General features: G+C 37.1%; 1 protein-coding gene across 4 annotated transcripts in view; it reads right to left on the reverse strand.

The window, feature by feature from the left end:
* The window catches only part of UTRN (utrophin), a 398,463-nt gene that overhangs the window by 59,625 nt on the left and 320,152 nt on the right, over nt 1–18,686 (reverse strand). For all 4 annotated transcript variants that reach the window (XM_063309056.1, XM_063309084.1, XM_063309065.1 and 1 more), the window contains 5 exons: nt 15,083–15,284; nt 9,555–9,640; nt 5,807–5,964; nt 5,170–5,336; nt 329–440 (listed from right to left, as the gene is read on the reverse strand). In XM_063309056.1, the coding sequence (XP_063165126.1) occupies nt 329–440; nt 5,170–5,336; nt 5,807–5,964; nt 9,555–9,640; nt 15,083–15,284 (725 nt within the window). The remainder of the gene's footprint in view (nt 1–328; nt 441–5,169; nt 5,337–5,806; nt 5,965–9,554; nt 9,641–15,082; nt 15,285–18,686) is intronic.

The raw sequence follows: 18,686 nt of genomic DNA on the forward strand, positions 1-18,686 counted from the left end.
ATAAAATAATACTCCATGGCAATGTTGTTTCTGAAACCACTTCAAATATTAAAAGTAGATGTCCTGATGATAATGTACAAGTCTCTAGGGTATAAACCCTTAAGTGTAAACAGCATCACTCAACAGCAAACCAGGTTCCTTTTCAAAAACATAATCTCATATTTGTTTTACCGGATCTCATACTAACTTCAGTACCCTTCAATACATTAAGTTTAATCCAAGAAAATATTAGTTACCTTAGTAAAATAGAGTGAATCTTAAAGAACAGAAGAAAGAGGTATAATATTGAATAAATGAGAGCAATCAATTAAGAAGATTCAATACTCACTGGTATACAGTATTCCACCATTGGGTAATGTAATTTATGACCCTTTGCTGTTCGACCAGAGAAAAAACAGCTCTGGCAAATATCATAATTGAAATGTTTCAGGCTCCGATATCTGTGAATGGAATTTAAAAAAAAAATGAAGACCCTCAATTTTGTGGAAGTTTCAAAAACTTAATGCCAAGCTCCACAGATTCTGTAATTCAAATTTTTAAATTACAGAGTATAAAACACAACTTAATTAAGATGGATGAACTGGATATGGCTTAATGGCTAATCGGTAATAATAAACTTCCAAACTTTGGATGAACTAATTGTGACATCATTCATGGGGTTGGCAATTTCATGGTGATGATGATTATGATCATGATTTAAGTAAAGATTGTATGCAAAGTATCCATGCCTGCTATTTATTCCATTAAAAACCCTACCCATCTACCAATTGCATGAATAGCATGTTTAGTTTAGTCCTTAGAAACTTCAAATAAAATTGTACATAACCACAGTCAGAACCAGAAAAACTACTTTTTAAAGAAATCTAAGGGGAAATTCCAGTCAGTAAAGTCCATTTTTAATTATTTACTGACTGGCACAAGAGAGAGACTGCATTTCCATGTAGTAGTATGCCATGGCTTCTTTAGCATAATTGTAATTGGTCTGAGTATCAACCTCTATCACAGGTCTCAGTGGTTGTACTATCTTCTCACACAAAGCAGGAGAAAAGAGAAACCACTGCAGAAGAATGTACCATTATCACTAAATGAATTTGTTCCTGAAGGAAGAGATTGATTGATTGTTCAGTACAATCAAAAGGATTACACTATATTCAAGGTGGTTATTGTCCCAGGAGCAACCAAAGATGTAGCCTGAAGAAAATTAAGAATTATTTTCTGAATTATAATTTACATCATGGTCTTCTTTGTTATATAATGTGTGCTCACAGCTAAGTTTATAGTATTTATTCAATTATTTTGATGGCAATTCAAAAGACGGAATTTGAAAGAATGAAGGAGCAACCCTTAATGTTCTGTCCAAGAGTTTAAAATATTTTAATTCTAAGATGGGCCACTTCCATAGACACTTTTATCTATGACAAAATAGGTTAGGTTCAGAATGTTCTTCCCATGGGTATCAGAGATGCTTCCATCCATGGGAGACTTCAGACTGGCAGAGGCATTTTTTATTAGCAGCTAACAAAAATATTGTTTTTTATTTAAATTTCTAGCACAGGCCTAGTGGAAGATTTAACTACAAAATAGCAAATTTCTGTTAGGTTGTCAATAGCAAAATCAACAGAAATATATGATAAGGCTACTGGGCTCCCTTTTGTCAAGGCCAACTGACAAATTATTTTACATGTAAATAAACAGATCAGTGAGTTTCAATAAAGGAAAAAATGAATCCATTCTCTAATATATTCTGTGAAGAGAAGATAGGCAAATACCAATGTGTATTATCTGTATTATAATAACATAAAATGAATTTTTAGTGTTTTGGAATCCAAAATCAGGAAAATATATTGAAATGGGACTTGTTATAGTATTCAATGGTGTAGCCTAATGACATAGAGAAGATAATGTCTTAGTTTTCTTTTTAGTAAAGGTAAAGGTTTCCCTTGACATTAAGTCTGGTCGTGTCCGACTCTAGGGGGCTGTGCTCATCTCCGTTTCAAAGCCAAAGAGCTGGTGTTTGTCCATAGACACTTCCGTGGTCATGTGGCCAGCATGACTACACGGAATGCCGTTACCTGCCCGCCGAAGTGGTACCTATTAATCTACTCACATTTGCATGTTTTCGAACTGCTAGGTTGGCAAGAGCTGGGACTAGCAACGGGAGCTCACCCTGTCACGCGGATTCGAACCGCCAACCTTCTGATTGGCAAGCTCAGCAGCTCAGCTGTTTAACCCACAACACCACTACTGACCAATTTAGAAATGTGGGAATCCAACTATTTTTTTTTTAGCTGATAGCAAGCTTATACACTTTTGTATAACAAACTTATAGATACTCCAAACAACATCTGGGTGATTGCTGACGTTGATGTACTTTGCTGGGTGATTGATGTTGATATGCAGATGTCTGTTGGCATGATTATGACTTTTGAATATACTGTATGTGGATAATTTAGGGGGTTATGCTGAGAAATGCTGAAGCAGCTATTGCTACTCCAGTGTGACATAAAATGTAACTTAAATAATGTAATTTATTTTTATGATTGGCTGCAATAGCCACATTGATTTTTTTTCCTCTCTTCGCTTTATAATCATGCATCTTCCTTTTAGACTACATTCATTTTTCTCATTTATACTGAGTAAATGCAACTAACATGCTGGCCTTAAAACTAAATAGAAGCTGCAAAGGAATCAAGCAGGCATGAGACTACCTAAGATGGACAGGGGGGATTTAATCTTGCAATCTTTGCCATGTTAGTGATAAAAACTGTCTCCCTGAAGCTGTTATTAGCACAGATATGAAAGACTCCATTGCAGCCAATGAAGGCTTCATTTCCAAAGAAAATTGCAGCTTGGTGGTCTATATTCTATAGGGACCCTCATGGTAGTGGTGGTGTGTGTTTGTGTGTCTTTTTGTAAATTCTCTCTCTAGCCCATGTGGTGCCATTTTTGCTTGAATACTCTGAAATGACTATATTTTAATATACAAATTAATTACATTCACACTTTTTAGAATATTTTAAAAATGAAACAAACATGGCAAACCAGAAGGATAAATAAGATACATTAATAATACACATTTAACATGCATACTACTTTGTAAATCATACCATTCAAAAAAAAAAAGCATTAAAAAGTTAATGAAGATAATTACATACTGAATCATTTACATATTTAAAAAATGATAACCAAATCTCATCAAATTGGCCCTGGTGGAGAGTCTCCATGTTATTTGCATACATTGAATTAGATGTTCCATGATCTGAGATTGTGGAGAACCTTCTACAAAGGGAAAATCTCCCCCTTCATCCTAAGAAATGGGAATATCCGATCTATCAACAATTAATGGTATTGTAAATAAGTCTTTGTGTAGCAAATTTGTGAAATGTTCTACATTTTTGTGATTCTGGATGCCCTCTAATATTAACAACTAACTAAATCTGGTTAATACTTAGATGAGACACTGCCAAAAAATAGCAGGGCTTTGGGCTAGCCCGGAAAGTAAAACCATTCTGGAACAAGATAATAGCAAATCCCTGCCCTGTTGTTCCCCCAAAATACATGGATGTATCTGTGAAATGACTAGGAGTCAAGCTCAGCTCAAAGGAGAGTGTCTTCCACAGCAAGACAGGTTCAAGGATCATGGGAGAAGTCTGTATGATAGAAAGAAGGCCATGTGATTCACTAAATAAATACAGCTGGGAGTTGAAAAGGCAGGATTTTACAGTATGAAAAGAAGCAACACAAAAATCCCAAACTTTGCTGAATAAATACAATATGGGAGGGAGAGAGGGAGGGACATTCCATATTAATAACACTATAGCTAACTCCAGTCACTTAGAGAGCTCTCCATCTGATATAATTAAGTCTATGCCTATAGAAGAGGGCACAGTATGTATAACCATTGCCTTTTCTCTGCCAGGCAGACCAATTCTGAACTGTCAGTATCTGCTGTCCCCCGTTGCCTTCTTCATGGAGAAGAAACCTTCCTTAGAACAGACAGCTCTGAAAACCTACTACCATTAAATCATCTTTGTTACAAATTTTCATACAACTTTGGGAATATTGATAATAACACTTTTAAAGAATTCAGGTTCAATGACTGAACAAACATCATAAATATTTCAGAGAAAACTTGAGCACAAAAAGTCTTATACATAAGGACAAAACTATCACAAATGATAACACAGACGGGGTTACAATTTCCCCAGCATAAGGCAAATACTGCATCATTGTGATAATGTACACATGTAGGGGTATAATGCTATTTCTAAAGCAGCTTTATGATACTGGCAAAGGCTGTCATGAATTATGGCTGGCTTCAACCTATTTACATTCTAATCCCCATACAGAAAAATCTACATAATCTTCTCAAACATTTTCTACATTTAATAATTTACCACACTGTGATTTTTTTTCAGTAAGCTACTTTATAAGATGGTAGTTTGGATTAAAAAAACGAGTAAGTTGTTTTATAGGTTAAAACCCAGAACCTGCTGTCCATCCATTGATGAGTGAGAATTTCTGGACGAACACTGCCCAATGGATTTTCCACTTATGAATTAAACATACACATTGATTTGTGTTCATTTTCCCCGAACGATAAGGGTTCAGAGGGCGACTATCAAGATTGTGAAGGGTCTAGACACCAAATCCTAAGAAAACTGGAGTGGTCATGTTCTGCCTATAGAAAAATGACTGAGGGAAATTATGACAGCAATCTTTAAATATCTGAAGAGCTGCCATGCAAAAGAGGGAGTAGATTTATTCTCTATTGCTTCATACAGCAGAACCAGTGGGTTTAAACTACAAGGAAGGGGGTCATGTTAGATATCCGGAGGAATTTCCTGATTGTACTGTATGAGCTACTAGCCAGTGGAACAGGCTGCCACATAAATTGGCAAATTCTCCTTTGCTAGATATCTTCAGACAAAGTCTGGATGATCTTCAGACAAAGTCTGGATGGTCATCATTACAGAGATGTTGTATTGCATCCTGTACTGAGCAGGGGTGTTTGACTAGAAGACCTCTAAGGTACCTCCCATCTCTATGAGTCTCCAACTTATAACACATTAAGTATTGCGTTATTAGCATGTCATCTGCAATGAGGTTGGAATATACAGTCAATTACATTACTGATGCAATTCATAAAAGGCATTTTATTTTGCTTACCTAAAGCCAACAATTGGACATTCCTTACAGATGTTGCACTTGGCCTGATGTTTTGCTGTTTCTGCGGCTGCTACTCTGTGTAGAACTGGCAACCATACCATTGACTGTGGCTCCAGACGCATCCAGTCTATGAACTGCTTTACATCAATTTCTGGCTTATTATTATTCTGGCAAATGAGTATGAGATCAGCAATTATTTAACATTCATGTTTAAGTTTTCTACTTATTCAACTTTCTAAAAAAAGGTATTCTAAGCCTGATCTTCCCAGGTGAGCAAAGAAAAAGGCATAGTGATGGTGCTAATGCACAAGGCAAGGAAACATTACTGCCACCAGTACTCAAAGAAGAAAAGGCAACGGTTATTATTTCCACTGTTATTTAAGCACCCTTTGTAAAAGGCTTTCAAATCAGGTTAATGCTACAAGCTTATGAGACTAATGCCCATTCCAGGCACTTCAAATGAACATGGGAAAGGGGGGCCACCAACAGTTGTACAAACTCTGTCTCCAGTGTCCCTGTTCCTCTAGAAGGGAGCTTCCAATCTTCAGAAGGTCTGAAAGAGGCTCCCACGTGAACCCAACTAATACCTGAAGGCACTGAGTTTAAAGCAGCCAGAAATGGGAACAGGTGCCATTACCTGCTGGAAACAGCTGCGGACACTGGGCTCAATGTTACTGCCTCCAAACGCAGCTACTTCCCCAAGTTGCCGTGGGATTTGGATAGCATCGTGAAGTAACAAGCCAAGCTGCTTCTGGTCACACATTTCCGTAGGTCCGGCCACTTCCCTAAAGAGATCTTCAAGGCATACAGGGGGGGAAAAAAGAGGTTCCTCACTTTTCTACTTACCACTTGAGAAGGAGCAGTTTCTCATTCCTTTCAATTTTACCTGCGGATGGGCCTAAGCCATCTCTTCTTTAGGACGCAGAGTAGAAATACGAAACAGAGCTTTTCTTAAAATGTCTGCATATTTGCATTTCAGGCACAGCTTTAGTGTCTGCCATCCTCTACCAGTTCTTATTTGTTAATAAAGGAAGATCACAAAAAATCAATCCAAACTCAACACTGAGAATGAGGCAGAGGATTTTCTAGAGCTATTTCAGCTTCATTTTGCCCTTTTACTAATATCGTCTCTAATATTGTCTCCATAATGACATGCTGGCTATTAAAGCAGGCCCTATTGTACATTTTTGCTGTTTCTTACAAATATTACATGAAACAGGAAGTAAGGAACAAAGTTCCATCCTCCACCAAAACTGTCCATAGCAATCATCGATATTGTTTGCCCTCCAAGGCAAGTTAAAATGTGTATACTCTTGGAAATACAAACAATTGTTCTGTATTCAAAAATCCCTTTCTGTATTTCTGTTTTAGTTAAGCCATTAGCTTAACAGTTCCTCAACGTATTTGAGAGCCTTTGAAGTATAGCACCAAGCTATACTTTAGCACTCTCCCTGAGAACATAAGCCTCTTTCTGAGGTCTTAAACACAGAGTATTTATTTTTTAAATCACTCCCTAGAGCAAAAGTAACTTGCTCTTTTTATTAAAACACTATTCTGTTACAAGTTAAACAGATTATTATCATATCAAAAAATTACAAAGTTAAGTTAGCATTCACACAATAAAGTACCTACAGTAGCACATTTCTGTATCAAGGCTTGTACACTATTTGTTTAGCAAGTCTATCTAAATGCCACATGGAAGAAAGAAGAATCTGACATACTTTTCCATCTCAGCTATCTGAAATGGCTTCAGCCCATTCTTCCCAATCTAATATTTACTTAACCATTTATACTGCACACTGAAGACACATTTATGAGCAGATAAACTGAGATTACACTAACTTTTCTCCCAAATAGTAACGTATTCCCACATCAATCATCTTTATCAATCCCGAGGTAGAGCTACTTCTGTAAAATCATGCTCCCAGTATGTGAAATACAACTTTCCAGAAGTTTGTCAATCTAAGAATCAAAGGATTTATGACTTGAACATTCCGTATTTGGGCTCTGAGTTCCACTGATAAGTGACACAATATTTAGATATCATATCTGGAGTTAACTAAAGAGTATAGGCTGATTTCTAGCATATTCCAAGAATCTGTTGTTTCATTGCCAGTGACCAACTGCTCTTTTTTCATTTATCTATATTTTGATTCAGTAGTATTTTCACCCAAATTAAAATTTGAAGGTGATAGTTTTTCTGCCACAGTACTCATTTCTTTAAGTTTTGGGTTTCCAAAATGGTGTCTGGGGATTCCAGGGTAATTCCTGAGGATTGTTCCATTTTGCTCACCAAGTTCCCCACCCATGTGACTTTCAGATTTTTTAAAAAAAAAATATTTTAATTAAAGAAGAAGCTTGCATACTTCAAAGCAAAACTTTTTTTTCAATAGTACTTCTGAGTCTGATAAAAATGATGGATAGTTCTCACTGAGCACTTACTGTATTTGTTTGTTTAGAAGCATATTCATTTGCCCATAATAAAGATAAGCAGGCTCATTTGGAGTGACATGCAGAGGAAGGTATAGAGAAGGTGGCACATAAATCTGGTAAACTGGTATTTTATCTGGTTACAAGTTATTTTGCAAGAGCGCCCACAGCACGTTATATAAATTCCAGTGTGCCCACCAGCACAAAACAGTTGCAGATCCCTGCTTGAAGCTGTTACCTTCCCAAAAATGGAACACACAACCAAGAATATATGCTATTTGACTTCAGATCCAGTACTCTTCACTGTATGCAACTTGGATTACATTGTTTTTTACTTTGACTGATTAATTCAGTGGATTTTTAGGGCTAACCAACTCTGAAAAGACTTTGAGTGGCTTACAATATTTCTCAAGTACACGGTTTAAAAACATAGTTAAAAACTTAAGTGCCTGGACAAAACAACAATAACATCAAAAAGGGGCTCCACAAACACCCTATCTCCAGGCCTGGGAACAAAGTGAAGTCTTAAGGAACTCCCTAAATAATTGAGGAGGGAAGGCTGTGCATATCTTGAGAAACATCAAAATAGGATTCATAAGAATTCATTTTCATTAAGCAAATATGGCACAAAGGATCATATACTAGCAAAGAACAAAAAAAAACTTTTATTTATGGCATTTTATTTTATTCTGCAAATATGTATTACACAGAATGCCCATTGCATGCCCAGTGTTAACATCTGTTATTTACTAATTCTATTAAGATAGAAATTTAGCTTAATACAACCTAAAAGGCCAATGCGACTATGAACAGCAGACATCAAAACTACTTTATAAAATAGAACATATAATCTATTTTGATGAGATGGGTCATTACTAATTGAATCATTTTATTTGCTTTACTTCATAGGACTAGCTGGTTATGTAAAGAGAAATGGCAGTTTATAAATATTCTAATAAATAGAAGTCCCCCACTGTTTCCTGGTAACTTAATTTCCTTTGATTTTATTGTCTTCAAATATTTACTTGAGAGGCATTCTTAAAAATTAATGAAATGTGTAACAGCTGAATTGTACACAAAGTTACAAAGTTTGTCCAAACTATATTTTCCTTGATTCTATAGGAAGAAAAAGGGCTGATCCTGTCTTGTATTGCAGAACAGTAGTCAGTTCTATTTATTTTTCTGATACAGTATTGTATTGCTGGATAATCAACCAGAGAGGAAAGTAATGGAAATAGCAAATAGGAACCTGTGTATGTGCAGAAACGGGTGGTAAAGAATGTTTACACCAGAGCTAGACAACCCTTTTGAGCTGACGGTACATTTAAAATTATGAGAAGGTATGGGGCATTCAAAAATGGTTCCCATGGGAGACTTACCTATTCACAAAGTGGTTGCCATAGCAGTCATGCTCTGTTACAAAATATCCATTATATAAACAAAACTGCCTCACTGGGTATTCTCTACTATCCCAGTGGATAGTAGAGAACACGTATATTGGGCCCAAAGGCATTGCTACAAATATATATAATACTAAATGAAGCTGCTATCTGGCTATAGGTCAGTTTCCTTTAACAGTACCAGAATGCCTGGTATTGGGGCACAGTGGTTCCTGGGGCACAACATGGACTACCCCTGGCTTACACAATGAAAGAAATTCTGAAGAAAGTATAATAATACTAATGACCTTGGGAACTACGTTTTGACTCAACATTTTATTTGAACATGGACTTTGTTGAAACTGAAACTGGAAGGATCCCTTACTTCAAATACAGAATCAAAAGGGAATATAAATTTAATAGTTTAGTAATACTCTGATGTGATGTGATGTGTGTGTGTGTATGAATGGATAGAATAGAGAAATGCACTTGCTCCAATCTACTCTAGTTCATCTCTTGCCAAGCTTTGGCAAAATTATTGTGGATTTTGCAGAATTATATTTAAAACATACTCACATCTGTACTTTTCTTCCAGAAGACCCTTAGAAAGAGATATCAAGCCAATCTTCAGGGACTGCACTCTGATTTTTCCAGTCCGGGCACTGTTATGAAAACAGCATTAAAACAGTTGGCAGGAGGTGGTATAGTTTAATTCAAACGCTGAAAGAGCTAGCATGAACACCTGGTGTATTTCATTTTCTAGACATTAGCTACTAATCATATCAATGAATCTCTTTTGCAAATGTTCAGTGGCAGCTCTAAATATTTATATTCAGTTTAAACATATTAATTATAACACATTGTAGTTCAACCATATAGCATCACAGCATGTCCTAATAATGTGACACCCTGCACTGAACGAGCTGATGACAAGTGCATGCAAATTATAGTATCTACAGGTACATTAATATTTTTCAGACCACTATTTGCCTAGTCTTAGCTTCAAGAACTTTGATGTATATGTACATCATATATACTGGGTGTGTATGTCAATTAGAGAATGCATAGTATTGATTTTATCTAGCAGTATGACTTCAGTATTGTGCAATCTGATATTTACAAAACCATCACTGGCAACAGGGCCCAGAAGAACCAACGAAAGCACAGCTCCCAGATGTAGCTGGAGATGGATCAAGCAGTGCTCCTTAAGATGAGGAAGTTAATCAGGAAGACCTTCTGAGTACTACCTGTCCCCCCCCTCTTTTTTTTTTTTTGCCTTTATTTCAGTCTTGACTCCTGGCAATGGCCTGGACCAGTCCCTGAAGTTTTCATAGTGGTTAAGGCATCAGGCTATAAAGCAGGAGACTGGGGGTTCTAGTTTTGCCTTAGGCACAAAGCCAGATGGATGACCTTTGGGCAGTCATAGTCTCTCAGCCCTAGGAAGAAGGCAGTAGCAAACCACTTGCAAAAATATTGCCAAAAAAACCCTGGATCCCTTTGGGAATGCAGGAGATTAGACCGGAGGACTGTATGAGAGATCTTGGAGAATTACATTTCCTTAAGACCCCAATTAGCAATACCTGGGTCCAAAGGAGATACCTGATATTACAGTATTTAAGCCTGCACCTGAGCATCTTTCAGTATTGCCAGCAACTGTCAACTGATACTGAGCTGCTTGTAATTATTCCTGACTGTTTTAGTGTGCTTCAGTCTGGTTCCTGTGACCTTGGATTGCCTTGGGATTTCTCTGGGCTAATACCTCCAAGTTATGACCCAGACCTACTCACATTTCTGGCTATGGACCCAGCTTCTGTTGGGTATTTTCTCTTTCTCCATCATTGACCGTCTTTCTAAGTGGATTCATAGCCACTGAGATAACAGGGGCCCCTACAGAAATAAAGCCTTAAAGCCCAATTGATTGTTTATGGCAGTATTATTAAATTTCAGTAGGTAGAGAGAAGAAGAAACTACCTTGGTATTAATGTTCTACTTTAGTATTACTCTTAAGTAGTCCAGTTCTGCAGTGAGCTCTCATCAATGCCAGCTATATTCAGGTAGATGATAGATGTAAATCCTTCTGTGACAGCCCAGTTGCATACCTTGACTCTTCACCTTGTTGGACCTCCCCCAAACCCTAACCTTTGTCTAGATCTGATGATGTCTGGCTGCCCAAACCTCTAAACTTGCTATGATACTGGACATGTTTCACTCGGATTCCAGATCAAACTCTGACTGCACTATTGTCTGCAGAAAGTGCCCTGTGTTGGTTTTCACCATGGATTTTCTAACTGTGCTTCTTATTATATAAATCTTGGGACAGAGCAGATCATTTGTTTCCACAAGATGTCGTGTAATAATGTACAAGCTCACAGTCAAAGTAAGAAATAACTTTTAATAATCTGCTTTTGACGTTATCTAAATGATTATTCTTGAAATGTTCTACTGGCACAATGCAGAACATTTGTAAAATAGGTTGTCAGTGACTTCTATCTGATTTTCAGGCATTCTCAGCCCTTCAAGGTAGTCCAGACAATTAGAACAAACCATGAGTTAGAACAAACACTACCTTTATTGTTAAGGTTACAGTAACAGAATCTTGCAAGTCTGAAAGCATTTTGCTCCTCCTTTACTTTTACTTTCCCAAAAACTATGGAGGGTCCCTTTTGAAATGCTTCTCATGTCCCTTTTGTTTTTGTAGACAGAGATATCTTTTGCATGACAGTTGTCTAGTCTGCAGCTCTTCCTCTTATCTCCCAAGGTCATTCCTATATACCATTACAGGAATCCAATCTTTCTTCTCAACTCTCTATGCAACCATTTGCCTCATTTAGAAAGTCCCCGATGTTTGGTAATGCTGGAAATTCCTCCATAAGGAATCAGCAGTAAGGAAATCAGTCTAATTTATCACGCTATTCTTTAGCTCCAGTACTATATTTTCAGTATTATATACTTAAACCATATTTGCAATACAAATGTTTATAGGCTTATGCTTAAGGCTGGAGCATTTTTACAGAGCAGATGTTAATGAATTCTACAGTATATGAATCTTTGAAAATAATATTCAGTAATATCAAATTTCAGTTTTGTTCTGTCTACCAACTTAATGTGAGAAATAAATAATTCTTAATGTGACAGAAATACAAAAGACAATAGGTGTTGCTGTCAATTGTTTTCACTTAATGTCTTACAAAGGCCATAAACATCAGTAAGCATGTCTTACAGATGCTAATTAAATTCCAGATTAATAGCATGAGAAAAGCAGATGGCTTTTGTAGGTGGGTAATTATTTAAAAATGGTATATGTCAATGATAGAAACCATGAGTATGTTAAGTGATGAACTAGAAACAAACCAAGCCCATTTGCAAAATTGTCAAGATAAAGTTGCGCACAGTCATTTCACCATGGGGGAATTTTGCAGGAAAGAGTGAACTCTGCATTTGCTTGAACACATACAGTACTTTACAAAGTGGAAAACAATAGTGAGTTATAAAAGGTTCCATATGAAGACATAATATTGAGGATCTGCTGAATTATGTAATTGCATTCAAATTTCCGTGGACATACTGCCCATTCTTCCCATAGAACTAGGCACCTAACTATCTTTTTATCTGCTTTCATTTAAGGTACTTAGCTTTCTGAAAATTGTCATCAAAGGCATCTATCAAGCAGAATTTTGTACACACATTTGAGTTTTTTGTTGGCATTAGGAAAAAAAGCTTTTAAGAGTAGGTAGATTTTTTTATCCTTCCCACATATGACAATAGAAGGACACTACTGCATTTACTCCAACAACCTAAGAGACGGCTTTATACATGGACTTCACCAGATGGACAACACCGAAATCAGATTGATTACATCCTTTGCAGCCAAAGGTGGTGGACATCTGTACAGTCGGTAAAAACAAGGCCTGGAGCTGACTGTAGTTCAGATCACGAACTTCTTCTTGCACGATTTAGGATCAGACTAAAGAGATTAGGGAAGATCCACAGATCAGCTAGATATGAGCTCACTAATATTCCTAAGGAATATGCAGTGGAGGTGAAGAATAGATTTAAGGGACTGGACTTAGTAGATAGGGTCCCGGAAGAACTCTGGACAGAAGTTCGCAGCATTGTTCAGGAGGCGGCAACAAAATACATCCCAAAGAAAGAGAAAACCAAGAAGGCAAAATGGCTGTCTGCTGAGACACTAGAAGTAGCCCAAGAAAGAAGGAAAGCAAAAGGCAACAGTGACAGGGGGAGATATGCCCAATTAAATGCAAAATTCCAGAGGTTAGCCAGAAGAGATAAGGAATTATTTTTAAACAAGCAATGCGTGGAAGTGGAAGAAGACAATAGAATAGGAAGGACAAGAGACCTCTTCCAGAAAATTAGAAACATTGGAGGTAAATTCCAGGCAAAAATGGGTATGATCAAAAACAAAGATGGCAAGGACCTAACAGAAGAAGAAGAGATCAAGAAAAGGTGGCAAGAATATACAGAAAACCTGTATAGGAAGGATAACAATATCAGGGATAGCTTTGACGGTGTGGTCGGTGAGCTAGAGCCAGACATCCTGAAGAGTGAGGTTGAGTGGGCCTTAAGAAGCATTGCTAATAACAAGGCAACAGGAGACGACGGCATCCCAGCTGAACTGTTCAAAATCTTGCAAGATGATGCTGTCAAGGTAATGCATGCTATATGCCAGCAAATTTGGGAAACACAAGAATGGCCATCAGACTGGAAAAAATCAACTTATATCCCCATACCAAAAAAGGGAAACACTAAAGAATGTTCAAACTATCGAACAGTGGCACTCATTTCACATGCCAGTAAGGTAATGCTCAAGATCCTGCAAGGTAGACTTCAGCAGTTCATGGAGCGAGAATTGCCAGATGTACAAGCTGGGTTTAGAAAAGGCAGAGGAACTAGAGACCAAATTGCCAATATCCGCTGGATAATGGAAAAAGCCAGGGAGTTTCAGAAAAACATCTATTTCTGTTTTATTGACTATTCTAAAGCCTTTGACTGTGTGGACCATAACAAATTGTGGCAAGTTCTTAGCGGTATGGGGATACCAAGTCATCTTGTATGCCTCCTGAAGAATCTGTATAACGACCAAGTAGCAACAGTAAGAACAGACCACGGAACAACAGACTGGTTTAAGATTGGGAAAGGAGTACGGCAGGGCTGTATACTCTCACCCTACCTATTCAACTTGTATGCAGAACACATCATGCGACAAGCTGGCCTTGAGGAATCCAAGGCTGGAGTTAAAATCTCTGGAAGAAACATTAACAATCTCAGATATGCAGATGATACCACTTTGATGGCTGAAAGCGAAGAGGAACTGAGGAGCCTTATGATGAAGGTGAAAGAAGAAAGTGCAAAAGCTGGTTTGCAGCTAAACCTCAAAAAAACCAAGATTATGGCAACCAGCTTGATTGATAACTGGCAAATAGAGGGAGAAAATGTAGAAGCAGTGAAAAACTTTGTATTCCTAGGTGCAAAGATTACTGCAGATGCTGACTGCAGTCAGGAAATCAGAAGACGCTTAATCCTTGGAAGAAGAGCAATGACAAATCTCGATAAAATAGTTAAGAGCAGAGACATCACACTGACAACAAAGGCCCGCATAGTTAAAGCAATGGTGTTCCCTGTAGTAACATATGGCTGCGAGAGCTGGACCATAAGGAAGGCTGAGCGAAGGAAGATCGATGCTTTTGAACTGTGGTGTTGGAGGAAAATTCTGAGAGTGCCTTGGACTGCAAGAAGATCCAACCAGTCCATCCTCCAGGAAATAAAGCCAGACTGCTCACTTGAGGGAATGATATTAAAGGCAAAACTGAAATACTTTGGCCACATCATGAGAAGACAGGACACCCTGGAGAAGATGCTGATGCTAGGGAGAGTGGAAGGCAAAAGGAAGAGGGGCCGACCAAGGGCAAGATGGATGGATGATATTCTAGAGGTGACGGACTCGTCCCTGGGGGAGCTGGGGGTGTTGACGACCGACAGGAAGCTCTGGCGTGGGCTGGTCCATGAAGTCACGAAGAGTCGGAAGCGACTAAACGAATAAACAACAACACTGCATTTACAGGCTTTGGCAAACATCTCACACTTACCTATCATAAACATTGAGCAGCCAGTTGAGACACATATCTACACAGAGCGGAATGTTCACAAGATCCTTGTGCTTCTCTTCCATTCCACTATAAATCGTAGTGAGACAGCTGACGATATCCTGAACACCAAGGAGATGATCATTCTGAATCAATTTGTGTTCTTTAAAAGCTTCATTCGTTGAGTTTAAGTCCAACAGGTCCACTGCCAAAAGAAATATATATGCCAATTGAAAGACATTTCTTTTAGGTAATTATTCCTCCCTCCCTCCCTCCCTCCCTTCCTTCCAAAATTTACATATCAGAAGACCAAAAAACTATCCCTAATTGTAAAGGGATATTCTGATCCTAGTTAGTGATATGTCATAATTAGATGAGTTCTCTTAAAGCACAGCTGTATTACAACTCAAGAAGCATTTTCTCAGTTATTCTCCAGCTCATGATGTTAAATAAGAGTGTTTGTATAAGTCATTTGCATTTAACAGTCCAAAGCCAGCTGCTCTATAGATGTAGATGCAGAAATGATTTAATATTCAATCTTAATTGAAACTTGGTTTACTGCAATGAGAAAATACCTGAGCTAGGATGCTGTGTCATCTGCATCCACATCCACCACAATTTCAGTTGTGGACATCATCTGCATTTTATCTATTGCTTTTCCAGATATATTGTGTGCATATAATGCTCAAGGTGGTTAAACATGTGATGGCACACTAAATTACAATTCTCAGGGAGCAAGAGAGAAATGTACTTATATGTAGAATAATTTAGCACACGTGAACAAGATTTATCAACATGTAGAAGCTTTAAGAAAAACAGGCAATATTTTTATTTCAAATGCCACATCTATTAGCCGTTTTGGGAAACCTGAATTAAAGCATATGATGGTTTGGGAGTGCTATTCCTCCAAAAGAAGGTTTACTTGACCCCAGTGTTGATATCTTTGTGGCACCAGACCAAAATATTTTGATCTTCCCAGGCTTCTTAACTGCATGAAAGCTCAGCTAAAACCTTTAAAATGAGAATGTTATTTTAAAACATAAAATTTGTGCCAGATGAAAAGCCTTGATATTCTGACAAAGTTCAAGACCTAATGTTTCTGACAAGAAGCACCATTTCTACCAAGAATTCCAAACTGGGACAGCAATGAGGGCTTCTGGGTACAACAAGTAAGCAAGCATTAATCATCTTGATTTCAAAGAATTCTAAAAAGGACTCACCAATTACTTTGTATATTGGCATCTAGCAGTGCTAAGCAGAGCATGCAAAATTATGTATCATTTAAAATCCCTTAATGATCTGGAAAAAATGAAAATGGGACCTTGCAGATATGAAGTGGTAGTCATCCCTCATGGAAGCTCCCATTTTTGTTATGACTGATGAGAACAATATGTGTTAATTCTAAAAGCACCTGTAGTTACAGTAGTGATTATGGGAAACTAATTATCATCTACACAATGAGACAGGAGACAAAAAAGCTGTTCATGAATTTTTCCCCAAGTAGTCTTAAATTACAGAGACAGACATTTCATAGGGATAAAAAGAATTTAAGCTGGAAGCATAATCTTTAGAGACAACTCTAACTAGAAATGATAGAAATTTTTGGAAACAATGCATTTCCTTGGCATTCTTCTCACATGATATGTACATTTGCAATGTTAACATTTAGCTTCTTCCAAATCCTTTTTTTTAAATATGAACAGTGTAAACACCATATTGAATATAAATATGTTTTGCCAGTTCTAGGATGAGTGATAAATTATTACATATCATTCATATGGAATTAGACAGAAAAGCTCTTTGTGATAGTAGGACAGAAAAGGCCTGGCAAACTCTGATACCACTGATACAGCACTGGCAATAACCAGAATCCCAATTCTCACACATGATTCTCATTCTCTTCTTTTACAGAAGTCTCAGGAGGCAATTCCATTCCTTTTTCCACAATTCCCCATTATCCCTGATGCATACCATAATAAAATTTAAAAATACAATTAAGTATATTCTAATTTTCCCCACACTTATTATATTGTTCTGTGCAGGAGTCAAAATTGGAATGGGACTATTCAGAATTGCTAGTGCAAATAAGATGTTGAGCAGCATCCATCTTCTGACCAGGAAGATATTTCTTAGAGATAAAAGCAGCATTCTCTCTCCTCTCTTTTTCTTGCACTTATTGTTATTCTACGATACTGTGTGGCATGGCCTATTTGCAAAATCGTATTAGCCAATTTCCTTGAAAGCACTTCTACTGCCTTTGCAGAGGTCTATAATACTATCTTATTTAGGAATACAGGGAATACCACTATACCACTATAGCTCAAAATTGTTCACATTTAGAAATAGTAACTTTCTAGAGTTTCAGGCCTGACTTTCCCAATCTGGCCTGGAAAGCTGCACATTGAGTTCAGTTTGTTTTTTTTGTTTTTTTTGCATTTGAACCAGAAGTTCTAACGCTGAACTACAGCCATTTACTTGGATTACAGCAATGTTATATAAGCATAAAATAGGTCTAGGGCCTTCAAAATAGGAATGACAATGAAGTTCTTTGAGCTCCAGCTTGGAGATAAAAATTGGAACTCCAAAGAAGAATGCCCTTATGTAGGCAAGGCCAACGTAGTAAAAATTCTTCCATGGCTTGGATCAAATGGTGTAATAAAATAAAAATATTTTGCTTCCTCCTGCTCATCCCCACCTGGCACAAATTTTCCAAAGCCTTCAACTTTAAGTTTCCATCCTTACAGAAGTAAAACTAATAACAACAGCGTATGGGGAAAACCAATTCTATTCTTAATCTCTCTCTCTCTTTTTTTCCTGCATTCTAATTAACCACTTGTTTAGGGACAAACTCCCAAGGGATAATAACAGGTAGCACTCCAAAAGGTGCTGCAGCTTCACTGAGTTTAAGATAGAGGCAAGGAGGATTATCACTTAGTTGTACTGAGAATTAGACAACAAAAATATTGCAAATGAATCCTTCTGCTTTTGCTAACATCAACCAGTGAGAGAAAAATGAGCTTGGGAGAGAATATGAATTGCAAAATTACACTTAATTATTTTCACAATACTATTACAAAACAAAAAGTAATACTTGGTGTAATCCTTGTTATGCTATAAAAAGTAATGTATTTTTCAAATAACCATTTTCCAAAACAAACCATTATCCACCTTCATAGAAAATAGCTGCCAAACATTCTCGATCAAAGGATCTACTGAATGGATCAGGATGTTAGGAAAATGTAACAAAGAAGTCAGAAATTGTAGTAATAAAGAATTCTATAATGATTTGTCATACATAACCTCTAGGTAATTTTTATGACATCCCTTTGCACAGAAAACACTTTTGAAAATGTGTAAATCTTGCTGAAAAAAAATACACACACACAACTAAATATGTGAAAAGATTTCAAGTCTTTGATATGACTAAAAATTAAAAATAGACACTATATAACTTGTCTTGTGCTTTTATAAACAAAATATTATCTGGCTTTAGTTTTGCTATACAACAATCTTTCTGTAGTTTTGATGTAGCAGTGCCAAATCAACCCAATGAAATGCTGGACAAACCATAAACTAAACACATCTTTTCAAGAGAAAGGAATGATTC

Source organism: Candoia aspera, chromosome 1 (assembly GCF_035149785.1).
Source record: "Candoia aspera isolate rCanAsp1 chromosome 1, rCanAsp1.hap2, whole genome shotgun sequence".
In the NCBI taxonomy this organism is placed as follows: Eukaryota; Metazoa; Chordata; class Lepidosauria; order Squamata; family Boidae; genus Candoia; species Candoia aspera.